Source organism: Hemiscyllium ocellatum, chromosome 6 (assembly GCF_020745735.1).
Source record: "Hemiscyllium ocellatum isolate sHemOce1 chromosome 6, sHemOce1.pat.X.cur, whole genome shotgun sequence".
NCBI classification, from domain to species: Eukaryota; Metazoa; Chordata; class Chondrichthyes; order Orectolobiformes; family Hemiscylliidae; genus Hemiscyllium; species Hemiscyllium ocellatum.
The window spans coordinates 124325573-124346917 of record NC_083406.1 but is presented as its reverse complement, the minus strand read 5'-3'; the positions used below and the strand labels follow the sequence as shown (position 1 = coordinate 124346917).

At 45.7% G+C, this 21345-nt stretch overlaps 1 protein-coding gene across 1 annotated transcript in view; it reads left to right on the top strand.

Moving 5' to 3' along the window:
• cnga4 (cyclic nucleotide gated channel subunit alpha 4) overlaps positions 1–19611 on the top strand; it is a 35024-nt gene extending 15413 nt beyond the window's left edge. The window contains exons 3-5 of the mRNA XM_060827007.1: positions 11008–11114; positions 15418–16413; positions 19127–19611. Coding sequence (XP_060682990.1) covers positions 11008–11114; positions 15418–16413; positions 19127–19611 — 1588 coding nt within the window. The remainder of the gene's footprint in view (positions 1–11007; positions 11115–15417; positions 16414–19126) is intronic.
• Positions 19612–21345: the final 1734 nt, after the last annotated feature.

The window sequence follows — 21345 nt, the reverse complement described above, 5'->3', positions numbered from 1 at the left end:
CCAGTGACACGAGCTAAAATCTGTACAATCTATTTAGTTCCAATTAGAACATAGAACAGTACAGCACAGAACAGGCCCTTCAGCCCACAATGTTGTGCCGACCACTGATCCTCGTGTACGCACCTTCAAATTTCTGTGACCATATGCATGTCCAGGAGTCTCTTAAATGTCCTCAATGACCCTGCCTCCACAACTGCTGCTGGCAATGCATTCCATGCTCTCACAACTCTCTGTGTAAAGAACCCGCCTCTGACATCCCCTCTATACTTTCCTCCAACCAGCTTAAAACTATGACCCCTCGTGTTAGTCATTTCTGCCCTGGGAAATAGTCTCTGGATATCGACTCTATCAATGCCTCTCATTATCTTGTATACCTCAATTAGGTCCCCTCTCCTCCTCCTTTTCTCCAATGAAAAGTGTTCAAGCTCCGTCAACCTCTCTTCATAAGATAAGCCAGTTGTTAGGCTAGGTGTTAGACTTGGAGGTAGGTGAGCACTTCGGGGACAGTGACCACAACTTGGTGACTTTTACTCTAGTGATGGTGAGGGATAAGTGTGCACTGCAGGGCAAGAGTTATAGCTGGGGGCAGGGAAATTTTGATGCGGTGAGGCATGACTTAGGATGCGTGGATTGGAAAAATAGACTTCAAGGGAAGGACACAAATGATATGTGGAGATTGTTCAAGGAGCAGCTATTGGGTGTCCTTGATAAGTATGTACCAGTCAGGCAGGGAGGAAAGGGTCTTGTGAGGGAGCCGTGTTTTAATAAGGAATTGGAATCCCTTGTGAAAGGGAAGAAGGCGGCATATGTAAAGATGAGGCGTGAAGGTTCAGTTGGGGCGATTGAGAGTTATAAGCTAGCCAGGAAGGATCTAAAGAGAGAGCTAAGAGCAGCGAGAAGGGGACATGAAAAGTCCTAAGTTGGTAGGATTAGGGAAAACCCAAAGGCTTTCTATAGGTATGTCAGGAATAAAAGGATGACTAGGGTAGGTATTGGTCCAGTCAAGGATAGTAGTGGGAAGTTGTGCGTGGAGGCAGAGGAGATTGGAGAGACACTAAATCAATACTTTTCGTCAGTATTCACTCAGGAACAGGACACTGTTGCTGATGTGAATATTGAGTCACAAGTGATTAGAATGGATGGCTTTGAGGTATGTAGGGAAGAGGTCTGGGGAATACTGGAAAGGATGAAAATGAATAAGTCCCCTGGGCTGGATGGCATTTATCCTAGGATCCTCTGGGAAGCTAAGGAGGAGATAGCGGAGCCGTTGGCCTTGATTTTTATGTCGTCGTTGTCTATGGGAATAGTGCCAGAAGACTGGAGGATTGCAAATGTGGTTCCCTTGTTCAAGAAGGAGAGTAGGGATAACCCTAGTAACTATAGGCTAATGAGTCTCACTTCTGTTGTGGGCAAAGTCTTAGAGAGAATTGTAAGGGATAGGATTTATGAACATCTGGATAGGAATAATGTGATCAAGGATAGTCAGCATGGTTTTGTGAAGGGCAGGTCGTGCCTCACAAACCTTATTGAGTTCTTTGAGAAGGTGACCAAGGAAGTGGACGAGGGTAAAGCAGTAGATGTAGTGTATATGGATTTTAGCAAGGCGTTCGATAAGGTACCCCATGGCAGGCTAATGCAAAAACTACGGAGATATGGCATTGAGGGTGCATTAGAGGTTTGGATTAGGAATTGGCTGGCTGGAAGGAGACAGAGGGTAGTAGTTGATAGTAAAGGTTCATCTTGGAGTGCAGTTACTAGCGGTGTTCCACAAGGATCTGTTTTGGGACCATTGCTGTTTGTCATTTTTATAAATGACCTGGAGGAGGGGCTTGAAGGCTGGGTGAGCAAGTTTGCGGATGATACAAAAGTCGGTGGAGTTGTGGACAGCGAAGAAGGATGTGGCAGGTTACAGCGGGATATATATAAGTTGCAGAGCTGGGCAGAAAGGTGGCAAATGGAGTTCAATGTCGCTAAGTGTGAAGTCATTCACTTTGGTAGGAGTAACAAGAAGATGGATTACTGGGCTAATGGTAGGCTACTTGGTAGTGTGGATGAGCAGAGGGATCTTGGTGTCCATGTACACAGATCTCTGAAAGTTGCCACCCAGGTAAATAGTGCTGTGAAGAAGGCATATGGCGTACTGGGCTTTATTGGTAGAGGAATTGAGTTCCGGAATCCTGCAGTTGTATAAGACTCTGGTGCGGCCTCATCTGGAGTATTGTGTGCAGTTTTGGTCACCATACTATAGGAAGGATGTGGAGGCATTGGAACGGGTGCAGAGGAGGTTTACCAGGATATTGCCTGGTATGGTAGGAAGATCGTATGAGGAAAGGCTGAGGCACTTGGGGCTGTTCTCATTGGAGAAAAGAAGGTTTAGGGGAGATTTGATAGAGGTGTACAAGATGATTAGGGGTTTAGATAGGGTTGACAGTGAGAACCTTTTTCCGCGTATGGAGTCAGCTGTTACTAGGGGACACAGCTTTAAATTAAGGGGAGGTTGGTATAGGACAGATGTTAGGGGTAGATTCTTTACTCAGCGGGTTGTGAGTTCATGGAATGCCCTGCCAGTAGCAGTGGTGGACTCTCCCTCTTTATGGTCATTTAAGCGGGCATTGGATAAGCATATGGAGGTTATTGGGCTAGTGTAGGTTAGGTAGGCTTCGGTCGGCGCAACATCGAGGGCCGAAGGGCCTGTACTGTGCTGTATTTTTCTATGTTCTATGTTCTATAAGCCCTCCTGTCCAGGCAGCATCCTGGTAAACCTCCTCTGAACCCACTCCAAAGCATCCACATCTTTCCTATAATAGAGTGACCAGAACTGGATGCAGTATTCCAAGTGCGGTCTAACCAAAGTTTTATAGAGCTGCAACAAGATCTCACGACTCTTAAACTCAATCCCCCTGCTAATGAAAGCCAAAATACCATATGCTTTCTTAACAACCCTGTCCCCTTGGGTGGCCAGTTTAAGGGATCTATGTACCTGCACGCCAAGATCCCTCTGTTCCTCCACACTGCCAAGAATCCTATCCTTAATCCTGTACTCAGCTTTCAAATTCGACCTTCCAAAATGCATCACCTTGCATTTATCCAGGTTGAACTCCATCTGCCACCTCTCAGCCCATCTCTGCATCCTGTCAATATCCCGCTGCAGCCTACAACAGCCCTCTATACTGTCAATGACACCTCCAACCTTTGTGTCATCTGCAAACTTGCTGACCCATCCTTCAATCCCCTCATCCAAGTCATTAATAAAAATTACAAACAACAGAGGCCCAAGGACAGAGCCCTGTGGAACACCACTCATCACAGACTTCCAGGCAGAATATTTTCCTTCTACTACCACTCGCTGTCTTCTGTTGACCAGCCAATTCTGTATCCAGACAGCCAAGTTCCCCTGTATCCCATTCCTCCTGACCTTCTGAATGAGCCTATCATGGGGAACCTTATCAAATGCCTTGCTGAAGTCCATATACACCACATCCACAGCTCAACCCTCATCAACATTTCTAGTCACGTCCTCAAAGAACTCGATAAGGTTTGTGAAGCATGACCTGCCCCTCACAAAGCCGTGTTGACTGCATTTAGTCAAGCCATGCTCTTCCAGATGATCATAAATCCTATCCCTCAGAATCCTTTCTAACACCTTGAAGACGACAGACGTGAGACGTACTGGTCTGTAATTGCTGGGGATTTCCCTATTTCCTTTCTTGAAGAGAGGAATTACATTTGCATCTCTCCAGTCCTCAGGATAATTAAATCTGCGAAGAAGTTTTCAAGAAATTTAGCTTAGCCTGTTCGATCATAAGCAAGAGTATTGTGACCTCCAGAGACTTGAGGGTCAAAATCCACCATTGTGGTTTAGTGGACACATACAGCTGGCGTTCAGATGAGTCAGAATCAAGTTGGTCACCATCAGGGAAACATGCAAGTTTAATTTGAAAGGCACACAGCAAAGCTCGTCCCATCAGGTTACATGATAAGTTGGTTGTAATCACAAAGTGATGAAATAGGGAACAGCCTTGGAAATAGACGGGGACAGGACCAGAAAGTGGATATCTGCGGCATTCTCCTTGGAGACCTAAAGTCTTCCTCCTGGACTACACATTCCAATTTTACACGGATTGGAGGTTTTTCTTCGCTTTGTTGTTTCCATAAAACCCTAATCATAACTTGAAGCCATTTTGTTGTGTTATTTTAAATTGAAAAGCCATTTTATGATTAATAAAAACCTACATATACTTGTTGCTCCCAACAACAGCCTAAATCCAAATTTTAAATCCTCACAAGGAGATGATAGATTATCAGGGATATGCACGAATGCAGCATTGAAGATCAAAATAGATCAGTCATGATCTTAAATGGTGGAGAAGGTTCCAAGAGCAAAGTGGTCTACTCCTGCTCCTTGTTCATGTGTTAGTTCACAGTGTCATAGAGATCTGCAGCACAGAAAAAGACCTTTTGTCCCATCATGTCCACATTAGTCAAAAACAAGCACCTAACTATTCTAGTTCCATTTTCTAGCACTTGGCACGTAGCCTTGTATGACTTGGCATCGCAATTGCATACCCATATACATTACTAAATAGTGGAGGCTGATTGGGACAGTGAAAGGGAGATATGAGGTGTATTCAGTTTACAAACTGAGCCTTCTACTCTCTGATTATCCAATGCTGAAGTACCGGAATAGTTCGATATTGTTTTCTTCTACTGAAAGGAAAAACAACAGCTTGAGATAGCATGGTGATTCAGTAGTTAGCATGCTGCCTCACAGCGCCAGGGACCCGGGTTCAATTCCAACCAGCGCAGACACGGAGAGAATGTGCAACCTTTAGTGACTGTCTGTGTGGAGGTTGCACATTCTCTCCGTGTCTGCGCTGGTCTCCTCTGGGTGCTCTGGTTTCTTCCCACAGTCCAAAGATGTGCAGATTAGGTGAATTAGCCATGCTAAATTGCCCATAGTGTGCGTGGATGTGTGGGTTACATGCATTAGTCAGCGTTAAATATAGAGTAATAGGGGAATGGGTCTGGGTGGGATACTCTTCGGAGGGTCGGTGTGGGCTTGCTGGGCCGCAGAGCCTGTTCCACACTGTAAGGCTTCCATGATTTTATGGATCTAGTGAGATTACTTACAGTATTGAAGGTAATCTCTTGAAATAAACCAGGAAGTACAATGTTAGCAAGACTTAATGTAGAAATAGGGGAATCTGCACCAATAAAACAACATTCTTAAAATTGAAGGCAGGATGAAGAAAACTCAAGTAAAAACAAAGATTCAACGTATGCTTGAAAATCACTAGATTAAACCTTATCAAAACAGCTAGAGTACTCACATGGTGATACTTCGTAAACTTTCCTGGTTGACTGGAATCTGTATAAATTATAGAAAAGTAAATGTAGTGATGTAAATAGATTCATATCCGATTTCACAATTAGGAGATTGTATTGATTAGCTTGGCAATGCCTCATTCTGTACTGAGATTGATTTATTGAAGGAAAACTAGCAAATCTATTGACATCAAGAGTGAAGGAGAGATTTGCCTTTGTTACACCAGTTTGGCTATATCAACGTTGAGACGCGCCATTTGGGTTTAAAAACACTGCAGCTAGTTTCCAAACGCTTGTGAACCCAAGTCATCACAAGTTTATCAAATTGTGCAGGATCAAATGATGTATAAATAAGCAGCAATATTTGGGAAGGACATGTAACTTGATTGGAGGCCTTATAGTTAGTTGATCTGGTGATAAATCTTGTCAAGTGTGAATTTGTGAAAGTGCAGTTGTTCAGCTCGGTTCCACTATGGGCAAAAAGACAAATATTGCTGAGGACAAGGAAAATAAAATTCCTGATCCTAAAACAAGACAGGAAATCATGAAACTTTTGGAAATGTGTAGATTCTATCTAGAATTTGTGCCAAATTTCAGCATGATAGCTGTTCCCCAAAGATTGACTCCAACAGCGGGCAACTGTAACATGATCACAGGCACAAGGAACAAGAGTGCCATTTGCTCCACCATTCAATACCATTGTGGCTGATCAAACACTTCAGTCGGTTTTACTCAGCCCATCCCCATAACCCTTTATCCCACCAATAATCAGAAATCTACAATCTCAATCTTAATCATTCTCAGGGATAGAGAATTGCAAAGGTTCACAACCCTCTGGGTAAAAACAATTCTTATCGCCATCCGAAATGGCATCCCCCTATTTTTAAGCTGTGCTCTCTCATCTCGATTCTGAACGGGGGGAACGTGCTACCTGCATATCGATAAGTATTTTGTAGGTTTCAATGAAATCATCTCTCATTCTCTGAAACTCTGGAGAATACGGCCCCAGTTCACCCAATTCCTCTTCTTTGGACAATTCCATGATCCCAGGAACAAGGCTGGTGAACCTCTATCGCATTTCCTCAATGGCAATCATATCTTTCCTGAGAAAAGAAACCAGAACTGCACAAAGTACTCCAGGTACAGTCTAATCAAGCTCCTGGACAGTTGAAGGAGAAAGTGAGGATTGCAGATGCTGGATGTCAGAGTTGAGAGTGTGGTGCTGGAGAAACATAGCAGGTCAGGAGAATCGACGTTTCAGGTATAAGTCCTTCATCATCATTCTGCTCATCGGATGCTGCCTGACCTGCTGTGCTTCTCCAGCACTAACTCTCCTGTACAATTGAAGCAAGACTTTACTACTCCTATACTCAAATATTCTTGCAATAAGATTAACATTCCGATAGTCTTTCTCATCGCTTGCTGCAATTAGTCATTGGTGACTCATTGACAAAAGCAGCTAGATCCCTTTGTGTACCACAGTTTCTAATCCCTTACTCATGAAGACATATTCTTCACATCTGTTCCTCCTATTGAAGTGGAGAACCTTACAATTTTCCACGTTATATTCCGTCTGCCATGTTCTTGTCCATTCAATAAATTTATCCAAATCCCCCTGAAGCTGCTTTAAATCTTCATCACACACGCATACCCACTTGACTTTGTATCATCCACAAATATTTTATTGGAAATATTATGCTTGGTCCCCAAACTGCAGACCTTGGTATATATCGTGAACAGATGGGACCCAAATATTGATCCTTGCAGTATCTCACAAGCCAAAGTCTGCCAAAGTGAGAATGACCCATTTATTCTTCTCTTTGTTTTCTGTCTCTTAGCCAATCATTATACTTTGTCAGTTTATTACCCTGTATACAATATGCTTGAATCTTTCTAACCAGCCTCCTGTGGGGGACCTTATCAAACACGTTTTGAGAATCCAAATATACTACATTCATTGACTCCCTTTATCAATTTTGTTAGTAACATTTTCAAAAACCTTCACCAACATTGTCAAGCACACTTTCCTATTTATAAATCCACACTGATTATGTCCAATCAGATCATTATTATCTAAGTGGCCGTTTATCACTCCCTCAATAATAGATTCTAGATTTTCCCTACTATTCTAGTACAACCTCTTACTAAATGTAGTTTCCTTCAATTCCCCATTCTTCTTAACCATGTGCTCTCCAGTTCTGAGAAATTTATTGTACTTTTCTCAGTGTAAACAGACCCAAAGTAATCATTCCACTTCTCTGCCATTTTTTAGCTTCTGATAAACCCAAATTTGACATAGCCAACATTTCCTTATTATGTGGATGTAGAAGCTTTTAAAGTCCATTTTTATGTTTTTTGTTAGAATGCACTTATTGTTTATTCCCTCTTTCCTTATCAGATTCTTCATCTCCTTTGGGTTTGAAAAATATCCCAATCCTCAGATTCACCTCTATTTCTGGCAACTTTATTAGCATTTTCTTTCGATTTTTTTATAATCCTTACCTCCCTTTGTGAGCCATGGCTGACACCTTTATTAAGTTCTGGGGCCCTTTAACTCTTAAAGACCATCCAATGCCTAGGTATAGTCAGGCCTTTTAATGTAGTTTCCAAAACCCCCCTCAATTAATTTGTGCCTCATAACTTCATAAATTCCCTTCTGTAAACTAAATACTCTTCCTTCAGACTGAACTACCTCACCTTCAGGCATACACTAATGTTAAATTCTATCATATTGTAATCACTTATTCCAAATGTTTCTCTCACAACAAAGTTTTATAATGACTCCTTTTTCTAGTTGGTTCTTTTTTAAAGCTTCACATGTGGGATATGGTCATCGATGCCTGTCCTTAGTTGCCCTTGAGAAGGTGGGGGTGAGCTGCCTCTTGAACTGCTGCAGTCCACCTGCTGTGGGTTGACCCACAATGCCCTTAGGGAGGGAATTCCAGGATTTTGATCCAGTGACAGTGAAGGAATGGGGATATATTTCCAAGTCAGGATGGGGAATGGCATGGAGGGGAATTTGCAGATGATGGTGTTTCCATGTATCTGCTGCCCTTGTCCTTCTAGATTGAAATGGTTAAGATTTGGAAGATACTGTCAAAAGATGTTTGGTGAATTTATGCAATACATTTTGAAGATAATACACGCTGCTGCTACTAAGCGTTTGATGGTGGAAGAAGTGGATGTTTGTGAATGTGGTGCCAATCAAGTGGACTGTTTTGTCCTGGATGGTGTCAAGTGTCTTGAATGTTGTTGGACCTGCCCCCATCCAGGCAAGTGGGGAGTTGTCCATTGCACTCCTGACGTGTGCCTTGTAGATGGTGGACAGGCTCTGGGAGTCAGCAAGTGAGTTACACATTGCAGGATTCCCAGCCTCTGACCTACTGTTGTAGCTGCTGTGTTTATGTGGTGAGTCCAGTTCAGTTTCTGGTCAATGATAACTCCTAGGATGTTGATAGTGAGGATTCAATTATGGTAATACCACTGAATGTCAAGGGGTATGGATTAGATTGTCTCTTAGTGTTATGCTCACATTTGTGTGTGTGAATGTTACTTGCCACTTGTCAGTCCAAGACTGGGTATTGTCCACATCTTGATGCATTTGAACATTAACCAGCTTCAGTATCTGAGGAGTGATTAATCGTACTGAACATGCGTTAGCGAACATCCCACTTCTGACCTTATGATGGAGGGAAGGTCATTGATGAAGCCAATTGAAGATGGTTGGGCCTAGGACAATCCCCTGAGGAACCCCTGCAGAGATGTGCTGAGATGACTGACTTCCAGTGACCACAACCATCTCCTTCATGTGTCAGGTATGACTCCACCCAGTGGAGAGATTGCCCCAATTCCCATCGACTCCCACTTTGCTCAGGCTGTTTGATATTGACTGTTGAGTAGCCTGAGTACAGGTGTGTCTCTCTTTCAGGTCCAGCTGCCTCACCTCGACTTCCCTATATACACTCCCCGGCTCGAGATGTCATTAATATCTGGGGATGCTGATGACGAGATTTCTGAGAGAAATCAGAGGGTTCTGTTTTGGTCACATTTGCTATTTGCATATTGTAGGGTGTTCAACTGCAGTCTATTAGCCACATATATCACATATTAATTATGAATTAATTGTAGGTTGTATTGTTGTTCTAAGATTGCAAAGTTTATTGTCATTTATTCAAAATGATATAATCCTGTGGCTTTATTCTTTTTAGTGGATTCCCTGAAACTCATTGTTGTCTATTTTAAGAATAAAATATTCCTGATCCCTCACCAGAATCCAAAACAAAATTGGTGGACTGATGTGGGATCATTAAATAATTTAGAGTCTCTTCCAGGATCATATCATGTCAAATGTGACCAAGATGGATCCCACTGATTGTCAGCAGTTCACTACAAATGTTATTGACACACTGGCTCATTAAATCTCATTAACCTGCACTAGGAATCACGCAGGTGGAAATAGAGGGAAGCAATCAAGAAAAAGAAGATAGAGAGAAGATTAGAACATAGAACATAGAACAATACAGCACAGAACAGGCCCTTTGGCCCACGATGTTGTGCCGAACATTTGTCCTAGCTTAAGCACCTATCCATGTACCTATCCAATTGCCGCTTAAAGGTCACCAATGATTCTGACTCTGCCACTCCCACAGGCAGCACATTCCATGCCTTCACCACTCTATGGGTAAAGAACCTACCCCTGACATCCCCCCTATACCTTCCACCCTTCACCTTAAATTTATGTCCCCTTGTAACACTCTGTTGTATCCGGGGAAAAAGTCTCTGACTGTCTACTCTATCTATTCCCCTGATCATCTTATAAACCTCTATCAAGTCACCCCTCATCCTTCACCATTCCACTGAGAAAAGGCCGAGCACTCTCAACCTATCCTCGTACGACCTATTCTCCATTCCAGGCAACATCCTGGTAAATCTCCTCTGCACCCTCTCCAAAGCTTCCACATCTTTCCTAAAGTGAGGCAACCAGAACTGCACACAGTACTCTAAATGTGGCCTTACCAAGGTCCTGTACAGCTGCAACATCATCTCACAACACTTCAATTCAATCCCTCTGCTAATGAACGCTAATACACCATAGGCCTTCTTACAAGCTCTATCCACCTGAGTGGCAACTTTCAAAGATCTATGAACATAGACCCCAAGATCTCTCTGCTCCTCCACCTGACTAAGAACCCTACCGTTAACCCTGTATTCCGCATTCTTATTTGTCCTTCCAAAATGGACAACCTCACACTTGACAGGGTTAAACTCCATCTGCCACTCCTCAGCCCAGCTCTGCATCATATCTAAGTCCCTTTGCAGCTGACAACAGCCCTCCTCACTATAATAAATAATGGATTGTGCCAGAGAGCAACAGAGAAAGTAGATAGCAATGGAGAGATAAAATGTGATGGAGAATAACTGAAAGAGAAGTTAAAGAAATCAAAATGTGATAGTGAGTGACAAAGAGAGGGAGGGATGGCAGTGCTGTGACACTGAGTTTGTGGTAAGTGATTGCAATGATAACCTGTAGCTGCTGAATAGGTGGCAGCTTTGAGTTGGACTGGATCAAGAAATGGGGGAGGGATTGTGTGTGGTGTGGGATCTGGCTGAGCACGTGGCCCCAGGCTGTTGCTTCCTGCCTGCTACCCAGACCGCTTTGACACTCAATCTGATTGCTTCCAGGTGGAGCTTCACTGACCTTCAGTCCCATTACCTGTCTGTGTGGCTCTTTCTGGATTACCTGTCGGATCTCATCTACCTGCTGAGTATGGCAGTCAGGTTTAACACAGGTGAGTGTGTTTCCATGTGTCCACTTTGGTTTTGAGGCTAAGGTGAAAACACTAATCATTCACCCCATGAACATATTCAAGTTAATTATGCTGAGTCAGAGAGGGTTGATGAGGCTAATACTGTTGATGTGGTATACATGGACTTGCAGAAGGTCTTTGACACAGTGCCATACAACAGCCCAGCAACTTTGAAACTCATGGGATAAAAGGGACAGTAGCAATGTGGATACAAAACTGTCTGAGTGAGAGGGAACAGAGAGTAATCGATCATGGAATTATTTCAGGTTAATAGTGGAATTCCCAGGCTGGGACCTCTGCTGATTCGGATACGCTGAATGCAATTTCAGAGTTTGCAGATGAATACAACTTGGGAGCAATCTAAGCTGTGAGGAGGACCGTGGGTGGAGTGAAGGTTACATGGCAGGTGAAGTTCAGTGCAGAGACAGTTAGATTAGATTAGATTACTCACAGTGTGGAAACAGGCCCTTCGGTCCAACAAGTCCACACCGACCCACCGAAGCGCAACCCACCCAGACCCATTCCCCTACATTTACCCCTTCACCTAACACTATGGGCAATTTAGCATGGCCAGCTCACCTAACCTGCATACTTTTGGACCGTTGGAGGAAACCGGAGCACCCGGAGGAAACCCACTCAGACACAGGGAGAATGTGCAAACTCCACACACAGTCACCTGAGGCGGGAATTGAACCCGGGTCTCTGGCGCAGTGAGGCAGCAGTGCTAACAACTGAGCCACCGTACAGGTGAAGTCCAATGCAGTGAAGGTTAGATCGCAGGTGAAGCTCAATGCAGAGACGGTTAGATCACAAATAAAGTTCAGTGCAGTGAAGGCTAGATCGCAAGAGAAGCTCACTGCAGTAAAAGTTAGATCGCAGGTGAAGCTCAATGCAGCATCGCAGGTGAAGCTCAGTACGGAGACGGTTACATCGCAGGCGAACCTCAATGCAGAGACAGTTAGATCGCGGGTGAAGTTCAATGCAGAGAGCGTTAGATCACAGATGAAGCTCAATGCAGAGACGGTTTCATCGCAGGTGAAGTTCAATGCAGAGACTGTTAGATCACAGGTGAGGTTCAGTGCCGAGACAGATCGCAGGTGAAGCTCAATGCAGAGACGGTTTCATCGCAGGTGAGGCTCAATGCAGAAACTAATGCAGAGACAGTGAGATCGCAACTGAAGCTCAATGCAGTGAAGGTTAGATCATAGATGAAGCTCAATGCAGAGATAGTTAGATCGCAGGTGAATCTGAATGCGGAGACGGTTAGATCACAGGTGAGGTTCAGTGCAGAGATGGTTAGATCACAGGTGAAACTCAATGCAGAGATGGTTAGATCACAACTGAAGCTCAATGCAGAGATGGTTAGATCACAACTGAAGCTCAATGCAGAGATGGTTTCATTGCAGGTAAAGTTCAATGCAGAGACTGTTAGATCACATGTGAGGTTCAGTGCTGAGACGGTTAGATCGCAGGTGAAGCTCAATGCAGAGATGGTTAGATCACAGATGAAGCTCAATGCAGGGATGGTTAGAATGCAAGTGAAGCTCAATGCAGAGTCGGTTAGAATGCAAGTGAAGTTCAGTGCAGAGACGGTTAGATTGCAGGTGAACCTCAATGTAGAGAAGTTTAGATCGCAGGTGAAGCTCGATGCAGAGACAGTTAGATCACAGGTGACTCTCAATGCAGAGATGGTTAGATCGCAGGTGAAGCTCGATGCAGAGACAGTTAGATCACAGGTGACTCTCAATGTAGAGACAGTTAGATTGCAGGTGACTCTCAATGCAGAGATGGTTAGATCGCAGGTGACTCTCAATGTAGAGACAGTTAGATTGCAGGTGACTCTCAATGCAGAGACGGTTAGATCGCAGGTGACTCTCAATGCAGAGGCGGTTAGATCGCAGGTGACTCTCAATGCAGAGATGGTTAGATCGCAGGTGAAGCTCGATGCAGAGACAGTTAGATCACAGGTGACTCTCAATGTAGAGACAGTTAGATTGCAGGTGACTCTCAATGCAGAGACGGTTAGATCGCAGGTGACTCTCAATGCAGAGACGGTTAGATCACAGGTGACTCTCAATGCAGAGATGGTTAGATCGCAGGTGAAGCTCGATGCAGAGACAGTTAGATCACAGGTGACTCTCAATGTAGAGACAGTTAGATTGCAGGTGACTCTCAATGCAGAGATGGTTAGATCGCAGGTGACTCTCAATGTAGAGACAGTTAGATTGCAGGTGACTCTCAATGCAGAGACGGTTAGATCGCAGGTGACTCTCAATGCAGAGGCGGTTAGATCGCAGGTGACTCTCAATGCAGAGGCGGTTAGATCGCAGGTGAAGCTCAAGCAGAACATCACCTGCGATCTAACCATCTCTGCATTGAGCTTCACTTGCGTTCTAACCATCTCTGCACTGAACCTCACCTGTGATCTAACCGTCTCTGCATTCAGATTCACCTGTGATCTAACCGTCTCTGCATTGAGCTTCACCTGCGATGAAACCGTCTCTGCATTGAACTTTACCTGCGATCTAACCTGTTTCATCGCAGGGGAAGTTCAATGAACTGAACGTTAGATCGCAGATGAAGCTCACTGCAGAGTTGGTTCGATTGCAGGTGAAGCTCAATGCAGAGACTGCTGGATCGCAGGTGAAATTCAGTGCAGTGACGGTTAGATCGCAGGTAAAACTCAGTGCAGAGACGGTTAGATCGCAGGCGAAACTCAATACGGAGAAGGTTCGATCGCCGGTGAAGCTCAATGCAGTGAAGGTTAGATTGTTGGTGAAGTGTATGGTGACACAATTTGGCAGAAAGAACAATAGATACACAATAAAATAAAGAGCTGTACCCTAAAGGAGGTGCAGGAGCAGAGGGCGCTGGCTATATATGTGCACAGATCAATGCAAATGGCAAAATAGATGGAGAGAGCCGTTAATAAAGCATTCAGTATCCTCGGCTTTATTAATCGGGGCACAGACTCCGAGGAGAAGGACACTCATTAGATCTCAGCAGGAGCATTGTGTGTTGTGGTGCCACTTGTTAAGACATTTGTGAATGCATTGGAGGGAATGCAGATGTGATTTACAAGAATGGTTTGAGGAATGAGAAACTTCAGTGATGAGGATAGACCGAAGAAGCTGGGACTTCTTGGAGAGAACAAGGCTCAGTGGAAGAGAGACAGAGAAGGAGGGATTTAGCAGGATATTGTTGGGTATAGGAGGTCTGAGTTATAACGAAAGCCTGAATAGGCTGGGACTTCTTTTACTGGAGCGCAGGAGGGCAACCTGACAGAAGTTTATGAAATACGAGTTGGAGTTGATAGTAGTTGTCCTTTTCCCAAGATGGGGAATTTCAAGACAAGGGTCACATTTTTAAGATCAGAGGAGTGAGGTTTGAAAAAGGCTTGAGGTAAATTTTTTACACAGAGGATCGTTGGCGAGGAATGAACTTCCTGAGGAAGTGCTGGATGCTGGTACAATTTGGATGGATATATGAATAGGAAAGGTCTGGAGGGATCTGGGCCAGGAGCAGGCAGGTGGAACTAGTTTAGTTGGGGTTATGTTCGGCCTGGACTGGTTGGACCGAAGGGTCTGTTTCCAAGCTGTATGACTCTCTGACTGCATCAGGGAAGGAGAGCGTGAGATACTAGGAGTGGTGGAAAGAGATAGAGGGAGAGGTAAAGAGAAACAGAAAGGTAGAGAAATTGATAAAGAAAGACAGAAAGAGAGGGAAGTGGAGAGCGAAATAGAGGGAAAGGCAGAGAGAGAAAGAGAATTAGAGGGAGAGAAGAGGTAGAGACAGAGAGGTAAAGGCACAGAGAGGTAGAGAGATGGAGAGATTTAGGGAGGAATTCAATAGAGAACGGCCCAGGAATTGGAGCCATGATCATCAATCGTAGAATGTTTCAGATTGGGTTGTGGGGATGAGAGAGTGTTGTGGGGATGAGGGAGGGTTGTTAGGGAGAGGTGTGGGTCTTGGGGAGAGTTGTGGGGGTGGATGGAGAGTTTGGAAGAGGTGAAACCATAGAAAATTTGAAAACAAGATGAGAATTTTAAACCCAGGACTCTGCTTAACCAATGGATAAAGGATGTCAGTGAGCACGGTGGGGGTGGGGTGCGACTGGGTGAATGGGATTTGGTGATGGGAGTGAGTTCAGATACAGGGCAGAGGAGGTTTCAAAGAATTGTAGTTGATTTGGCCGAGGGGTATATTTGGAAAGTCGCTGACAGCAGTGTTTTCAGACATGTCCTTAGCTCAGTGATGGAATGGATCTGCAATTCTCCTCCTGCAGGATATCTGGAACAGGGAATCTTAGTGACGGACCGCTGGCAGATTGCTGCAAGGTATGCTCGGAGCCATGGCTTCAAGCTGGACGTGCTCTCCTTGCTGCCTACAGAGCTCCTGTACCTTCAGTTCGGTGTTCACAGTCCTGCTGTCCGACTCAATCGGCTGCTCCCGATCCGCCATCTCCTGGAGTTCCTGCAGCGTCTGGAGACCCGCGTGTTCTACCCCAACACCTACCGGGTGCTCCGTACCTCCGCCATCCTGGTGGCCAGCATTCACTGGAATGCCTGTGCCTATTTTGCCTTATCCAGACACATTGGCTTTGGGCAAGACCCTTGGGTATACCCCAATATTTCAGATCCCGACAATGCCCGCTTGAGGCACCAGTACCTCTACAGTTTCTACTTCTCCACCTTGATCCTGAGCACCATAGGGAACATCCCGAAGCCTGTACGGGAGGAAGAGTTCCTCTTTGTGATGGTGGATTTCCTCATCGCTGTGCTGGTCTTTGCGAGCATCGTGGGAAACATGGAGTCAATCATCTCCAATCTGGACAAGGCAGCTCGCAGTGTCTTCCCCGATCACCGGCTGATCAGGGATTACCTCCGATCCCAGCGGGTCAACCCGGAGCTGCAGCAGCGAGTGACCGAATGGTCTCAGCATCTGCACCTCTACAAGAAGGTAACCAATGAGAGGCAGATCCTGCAGCTGCTCCCGGACAAGCTGCAAGCTGAGGTCACGGCCTGTGTCCACCTCCAGACCCTCAGGAAGGTCCAGCTTTTCCAATCCTGTGACCAGCGTGTGCTACACCAGCTGGTGATAAGACTGCAGCCTCAGGTCTTCAGCCCCGGAGACTATGTGTGCCGTAAGGGTGACATAGGGAGGGCCATGTACATCGTGCAAGATGGGCGTCTTGCAGTGGTGACTGACGATGGACTGACACAACTCGCTGTCCTCGAGGCTGGGACCTATTTTGGAGAAATCAGTATCCTCAACATTGCAGGTAAGACTCTATAGAGCCCTTGTGCTCGTTCCTATTCAGTCCCCCGCCTCCTAGAACCAGCAGATCCCATTTTCAATTCCCACTCAAAGGACTGAATATCATAGTGTCATAAAGAAGGAGGCCATTTGGCCCAATGTGCCTGTGTTAGCTCCTAGAAAGTGTAATCCAGTTATTCCCAATCCCTCTGTAAAATGTTTCCTTTTTGAATATTTATTCAATTTCCTTTTGGAAAGTTTCCTGATATTTGAGGCAACACATTCCACGCCAGAAACGCTCACTGTGCCAAAACACTCTCCTGAACTCCGAAAAGTTATTTTGTCACGAGAACAGAAGTGCATAAGAAACAGGAGTAGGCCATTCAGCCCCTCAAGCCTACCCTGCCATTCTATAAGGCTGGCTGATCTGCCCCAGACCTCAATTGCCTTTTTTGTACCAGCTCCTCAACCCCTCAATATTTCCAAAATCAACTGCTTATTAAAATATTTGCAGGGATGTAGCCTCCACAACTCTTTGGAGCAGAAAATTTCAAACATTCACGGCCTCTTCACTACCCTGCACTTCTGGTCTCTGATATATTTTTGATTTTTAAAACTTCCTGCAGTTGAACCCTCCACTGTGCCTGCACTATCACTGATTGGTTTCAAGCTCTATCTACAATCCTAGCTTTCTGGTTCACTAGGGCACTGGTCCCACCTTGGTTCAACTGAAGCCCATCCCAGTTGAACAGCTCTTTCTTTCCCCAGTACTGGTGCCATATCAATTGTAACCCATTTCTTCTGGACCGATCTTTGAGCCACTCATTTAGCTGTCTAATCTTACTTACCCCACACCAATTTGCTTGTGGCTCAAGTGGTAACCTGGAACTGATTACCTCTGTGGTTGTGCTTTTTTAATGTAACCCCACACTGCTCGTAATCCCTCAGCAGAAACTCTTAGATTAGATTAGATTAGACTACTTACACTGTGGAAACAGGCCCTTCGGCCCAACCAGTCCACACCGACCCGCCGAAGCGCAACCTGCCCAGACCCATTCCCTTACATTTACCCCTTTACCTAACACTACAGGCAATTTAGCATGGCCAATTCATCTAACCTGCACATTTTTTTGGACTGTGGGAGGAAACCGGAGCACCCGGAGGAAACCCACGCAGACACGGGGAGAATGTGCAAACTCCACACAGACAGTCGCCCGAGGCGGGAATTGAACCCGGGTCTCTGGCGCTGCTTCATGGGTACTACCGCTGTGACTAATACCTACGAGGGCCACAACAACTGAACCATTCTCCTCCCATTCCAATTTCCTCTCCTACCCAGAAGAATATGCCCTGAACCTAGGCATAGATCAGCATACAGTCTCAACACTTTCTGTCTTTGCTGCAGAGAATGGGATCTATTTGACTAACTATTCCCCTATGACTATGACATTTGTTGTTTCATTCCCCAATTGAATGGTGCTCTAGACCATGCTGCTGTGGTCAGTTTGCTCATCCAAGTTTTCAGTTTCCGAACCTACCACGAAAATGAGAGCACAAAAACTATACCAACACTCAGAGTACAGTGCTGAGGGAGTGCCGCACTGTCGGAGGGTCACTGCTGAGGGGGTGCCACACTGTCGGAGGGTCAGTGCTGAGGGAGTGCCGCACTGTCGGAGGGGCAGTGCTGAGGGAGTGCCACACTGTCGGAGGGTCAGTGCTGAGGGAGTGCCGCACTGTCGGAGAGTCAGTGCTGAGGGAGTGCTGCACTGTCGGCGGGTCAGTGCTGAGGGAGTGCTGCACTGTCAGACGATCAGTACTGAGGGAGTGGGCACTGTCAGAGGGTCAGTGCTGAGGGAGTGCCGCACTGTCGGCGGGTCAGTGCTGAGTGAGTGCTGCACTGTCGGAGGATCAACACTGAGGGAGTGACGCACTGTTGGAGGGTCATTAATGACAGAGTGCTGCACTGTCAGAGTGTCAGTGCTGAGGAAATGCCGCACTGTCAGAGAGTCAGTGCTGAGGGAGTGCCGCACTGTCGGAGGGTCAGTGCTGAGGGAGTGCCACACTGTCGGCGTGTCAGTGCTGAGGGAGTGCTGCACTGTCAGAGGATCAGTACTGAGGGAGTGGGCACTGTCGGAGGGTCAGTGCTGAGGGAGCGCCGCACTGTCAGAGGATCAGTACTGAGGGAGTGGGCACTGTCGGCGGGTCAGTGCTGCGGGAGTGCTACACTGTTGGAGGGCCAGTGCTGAGGGAGTGCCGCACTGTGGGAGGGTCAGTGCTGAGGGAGTGCCGCACTGTCAGAGGGTCAGAACTGAGGGAGCGCTACACTGTTGGAGGGTCAGTGCTGAGGGAGTGCCGCACTGTGGGAGGATCAGTGCTGAGGGAGTGCCGCACTGTTGGAGGGTCAGTGCTGAGGGAGTGCTGCACTGTCAGAGGGTCAGTGCTGAGGGAGTGCTGCACTGTCAGAGGGTCAGTGCTGAGGGAGCGCTACACTTTTGGAGGGTTAGTGCTGAGGGAGTGCCACACTGTGGGAGGGTCAGTGCTGAGGGAGTGCCACACTGTGGGAGGGTCAGTGCTGAGGGAGTGCCGCACTTTGGGAGGGTCAGTGCTGAAGGAGTGCCGCACTGTCGGAGGGTCAGTGCTGAGGGAGTATAGAGCCTTTCCTGAGCATTATAGTGGTTTGGTCACAGCCCAGATGCGGCTTTTTATTTTTTGCAAGTTTTCTGCCTTTGAATCTCAAGGGAGTAAATCTGGAAACCGGAGAACTGCAAACATTCAGAGTGTTGGATATTCGGATCTCTTTGCCCTGGGGAAGGATGATCTGACTGAGGTGCTGCTGGATTTCCCCGAGGCTAAGGAGGTGCTGGAGGTGAAAGGTCGGGAGATGCTGCTGAGGATGGGACTGCTGGATGAAGCTATCACACCAACTGAAGTGGAGAATGGGAGAGTGGTGACCAAGGTGAGGCCGATGGAAAATTCTCTCGACTTGTTACAAACCAGAATGGCTCGCCTAATGGCAGAACTTGAGTCCAATTTCCAAAAGATCAGCTTTCGACTTGACTGCCTTGAAAATGTGCTGGAGGTTGATGAGGGTGTGGAGAGTGAAGGGAATGTCAAGATCCCAGGTTCACCCAGGATCAAACTGAATAATCCAGGATTATTCCAGGATGTAGGGCCAGACAAGTCTCAACCAGATTCACCCCACGCAGCTCAAGGACTGAGCTGAAGTCAGCGGATGCTGAATTCTGAAACAAAACAGAAACTGCTGGAGAAACACAGAAACTGAGTAACAATTCAAATCCAGTGACACTTCCAAAACGTAAACTTTGTTTCTCTCTCCACCTGCCAGACTTGCTGAGTTTCTCCAGCAATTTCTGTTTTTGTTGCAAATCCCTACAGCTAGGTCAAAGATCAGGCAATGGCTCCAGCTAAGGTTCAATCCTGTATGCAGAGCCGTCTCATTCCCAGCTCATGTCCTCGGCCTAGGCCTAGGATCAGGGTCAGGCTCAGGCCCAGTTCAGTGCAAATCCAAGCCTCATAGCCTAGATCCAGTCTTATTCCCAGATAACTCCCAGGCCCAAGTCAGGCCCAGGCCTAGACCCATTCCCATTTCTTCCCAAGTGCCAGCCCCAATATCCAGGACGAAGGGCCAAGACCCAGCTCAGCCCCAAACCCAGGCATAGGCCCAAGGCAGACCATTTGGCCCACCAAGCCTGTACTGTTTTCATACAATTGTAGCCTGTCCTCTCTCTCTCTTTGGTTAGAAAAGAAAATGCTTGAGAACTAAACACAACTAATTAGGTTGGTCACACTTAGATATTGAAAACATTGAAAGATAAATATTTATGTGCGAATTAACTGTTACCACAGTCAGAAGGAAATGTCTGAGATCTTAACTTTGAGTCTGGAAGGCAGCCTCAGTGAGGACATGGAGATGAGACACATTATCAATTAAATATGAACAATAATAATGTGTAAACAATAGTTTAATCACTGAAATAGAGCCTTGATGTCACACCAAGATGTGAAAGTAATGTTAATTGTGGAAGGACTAATCGAACTGTCTGAGTGTTAAGAGATAGTAAAAATACTGATCCCATGAATGTGGCATTAGACACAAGGAGAAGACAACACTCATAAAGACAGAGAATTGAAACACCTTTACTGATAAAACCTTGAGCAAGGGATTAATTTCAGAATGAAAGAATAAGGGAGTGGTGAAGGGAATTTTCATGTAAAGAGCATAAAACATGATAAATAAAGTGATCATCTGAAAGCTCACAAATTTGTGGTGGAACCTTGACTGGATAAGCAGATAAAGAGGGAGAATGTTGGAAGCTACAGCAACACGTGTAGATGGGACAACCCGTACCAGAGGGTTAACACTCACGTTGGCAAAGCAGCATGGGGCGGGGGAGGAATCACAACAGCATAGACATAAAACCCATTCATTGAAATTTCACAAAAACTCTCCGATAACATTTCTCAAAGGGTATTTTCTCACTCTGGAAGGAGATATCTTTTTCACTCAGGCCTTTTAGATGGAAAAATACTTCAAATGTTGATGGATGTTCTATGAGATTCTTTTTGATATTCTGTGTAGTCATAAATAACATCAAACTGATTCTATTGGATTTGTTGTTGCAGCTGTTGGCACAACCATTTACTCATCCACTTAAAATGCATTCCTCCTTAATTTCTGTCCATAAAATTGTAAAATTGGTAACTTGTCTCATTTAAGTTTTTTGTTACAGCCATTCAGTCCATTCAGCCCATCATGCCTGTACCTAGAACAGTACAGCACAGAACAGGCCCTTCAGCTCACAATGTTGTGCCGACCACTGACCCTCATGTATGCACCCTCAAATTTCTGTGACCATAATCATGTCCAGTAGTCTCTTAAATGTCCCCAATGACCCTGCCTCCACAACTGCTGCTGACGACGCATTCCATGCTCTCA